Source organism: Austrofundulus limnaeus, unplaced genomic scaffold, assembly GCF_001266775.1.
Source record: "Austrofundulus limnaeus strain Quisiro unplaced genomic scaffold, Austrofundulus_limnaeus-1.0 Scaffold2928, whole genome shotgun sequence".
In the NCBI taxonomy this organism is placed as follows: domain Eukaryota; kingdom Metazoa; phylum Chordata; class Actinopteri; order Cyprinodontiformes; family Rivulidae; genus Austrofundulus; species Austrofundulus limnaeus.
Genome location: NW_013955330.1, coordinates 3,321 through 5,562, shown reverse-complemented (window position 1 = coordinate 5,562; position 2,242 = coordinate 3,321). Strand labels below are relative to the sequence as shown.

Sequence of the window (2,242 nt, the reverse complement as noted above, 5' to 3'; positions counted from 1 at the left end):
AATCTATGTCATGGTCTTTCATGTGGGAGATCATGGTTCAAAATCCAGCTATCGCAACTTTAACAAAATTCTCTTCAAACTTCATATTGTCACACAATTACCTTAATTACAAACACCTGCTGACGTGACAGGCACAAGCTGGTATAGAAAACACATTTGAACTTGGTCAAAGTTCCTTCTGCAAGTCCAATGCTGCTGCAATGACATGCTACATGGCAATGCACACTTGTTTTTACATCGTAAAAACCCATGTCTAGTTGTCATTAGTGATTATCTCAATTTCGGCTAAAAGAATTAACAAAATCCTACACACTGTGTCTTTAACTGTTCTTTAGACATGAATACATCAGTGATCATTGTTTCCTCTGACAGGAACTGAAAATCTTGGTTGATTTCGATGACAAGGGTTACCTCCTTCAGATCTTCACCAAGCCGGTTCAGGACAGACCAACGCTTTTCCTGGAGGTCATTCAGAGGAATAACCACTTTGTAAGAGACCAGTAGAGCACGGCAGGTGTAGCCCGTGAGCTGAGGCTTCCTGGGTTCAGTTTTCTGCATTTCATCTTTATCTTTGATGACACACACAGCTGAAAATGAGCATTGTAGTAGTACAAAATAATATAAAACTCAAGATGGCTGCCAAAGCTAATTTCAAATGGCTACATCTCAGCAATTTTTAGACACACTGAGCTGAAATTTGGTGCGGTTGTAGCCAAGAGCATGATATCCCCGTAACATTTCTCAGCAAAAAAGGGGTTTTCATTATATGCCCATCTTTGAAATGCCACATGCAAAACCCACCCACTTSTCAATCATTTAGRGGTGGCACCTGGGGGRTGACCAATCAGGTGCCACCCGTCTGGTTCCACCCCTGTGTTAGAAAAAGTTTACAGTAAAATGACAACAAGGCTTCAGCTTATTATTTCTCCAATATGAGACTATTCAAAAAGTTATCTAGAACAATCGTTGTAACTTTTACACAAATAGCACCACCTCAAAACGAGCAGTGTGTCTCTTTAAACGCCTGTGATACCTGTTTCCTCTCCGGAGCGGCAGAGTGAGAAGTGAACACCTGTTCACAGCTCCCACCCAGAGTGAAAAGTCTGAAAGCAGCCCACTTGTAAAAGCTCAGTCAATCCATCACAGACGCAGATTAAAAGGCTCGCGYCTTCACAGCGAGGGGGATCTTTGGACGGGTTTGCACCCTGCAGCACCCACTCTGCTTGTCAGAGCAGGCGTCTCGTCMCCCTCCAGGGTCCACAGATGTGAGTGGAAAGCATGAAAGTGAGAAACTGAACATAAACCACAAGGACCCGCCCACCCCCATCAGGCAGATCTTCCTTTTGATCAGTTTTAAATTCTTTGCATGAATAAGCTGAGTCCATGTTAAGAGCAGCCTCCTGTTTCTGATCAGAGTTAAACCTCCTGATGCTGTCAGTAAAAGGACCCTWAAAAGAAGACCACGTCTCTGGGCAGTCATCCATCTGTGTGTCTCCTCTGTTCAGGGTTTCGGGGCCGGGAACTTCAAGTCTCTCTTTGAGGCCATCGAGATCGACCAGGACGCCAGGGGCAACCTGACTGTGCTGACACCCGAGGGCCACGCCAAATCCTTCGGCTGAGCCTCGGACCGCTGCCAGCGCAGACTGAGACCGCAGGCTGCGTTTCAGAGACGACACCCAGCAACACATCAGACCCGAGTGATGCAAGTCTTCCAGTGACGAGCTGCTGCTCTCGTTGTAGCAAATCAAATTCATAGCAAATCATCCCATATCTGATACTAGAAAGAGTTTTATTAAATTTATACTTAATTTTTTACAGCAGTACTGTTTGTGGATGATTTTGTCTAATTTAAGCAAATAAAAAGTGTTTTTTCCCCCTGGGTGGGGTTTGAACATAGACATACTTTTGATTTCTGTCGTTTAAGCTGAATTTTGTGTAGTGAAGAATAATTTACAAAGAAATCAGGTGAAATAGGATCCTGCGTTATGAGCTCAGTTTCGACCGATTTTAACAAAAACTTTCAGGAAATACTCTATTGATATTTAAATCTGATAAATACTTATAGAATTAACTAATTCAAGATGGCTGCAATATCCAGCTTAAAGCAATTTACAACAATGCAGTCAGTTTACCAGATGTAAACTCTGGTGTTTTTGTGGCTAATAATCAGATAGTTAATTCAAAAACTAGCTCCGCAATTTCTAAAGCGTTTATGGGAGTATTTACGTCCACATAACTTCTA

At 42.6% G+C, this 2,242-nt stretch overlaps 1 protein-coding gene across 1 annotated transcript; it reads left to right on the top strand.

The window, feature by feature from the left end:
- Window positions 1-372: 372 nt before the first annotated feature.
- Window positions 373-1,902, top strand: LOC106511564 (4-hydroxyphenylpyruvate dioxygenase; the record flags this gene model as incomplete). The annotated part of the gene is given in 2 exon segments (XM_014000322.1): window positions 373-489; window positions 1,506-1,902. Coding segments are annotated over 2 exon segments (231 nt in total), but the record flags the coding sequence as incomplete, so codon positions are not given.
- Between the last annotated feature and the right edge of the window lie 340 nt (window positions 1,903-2,242).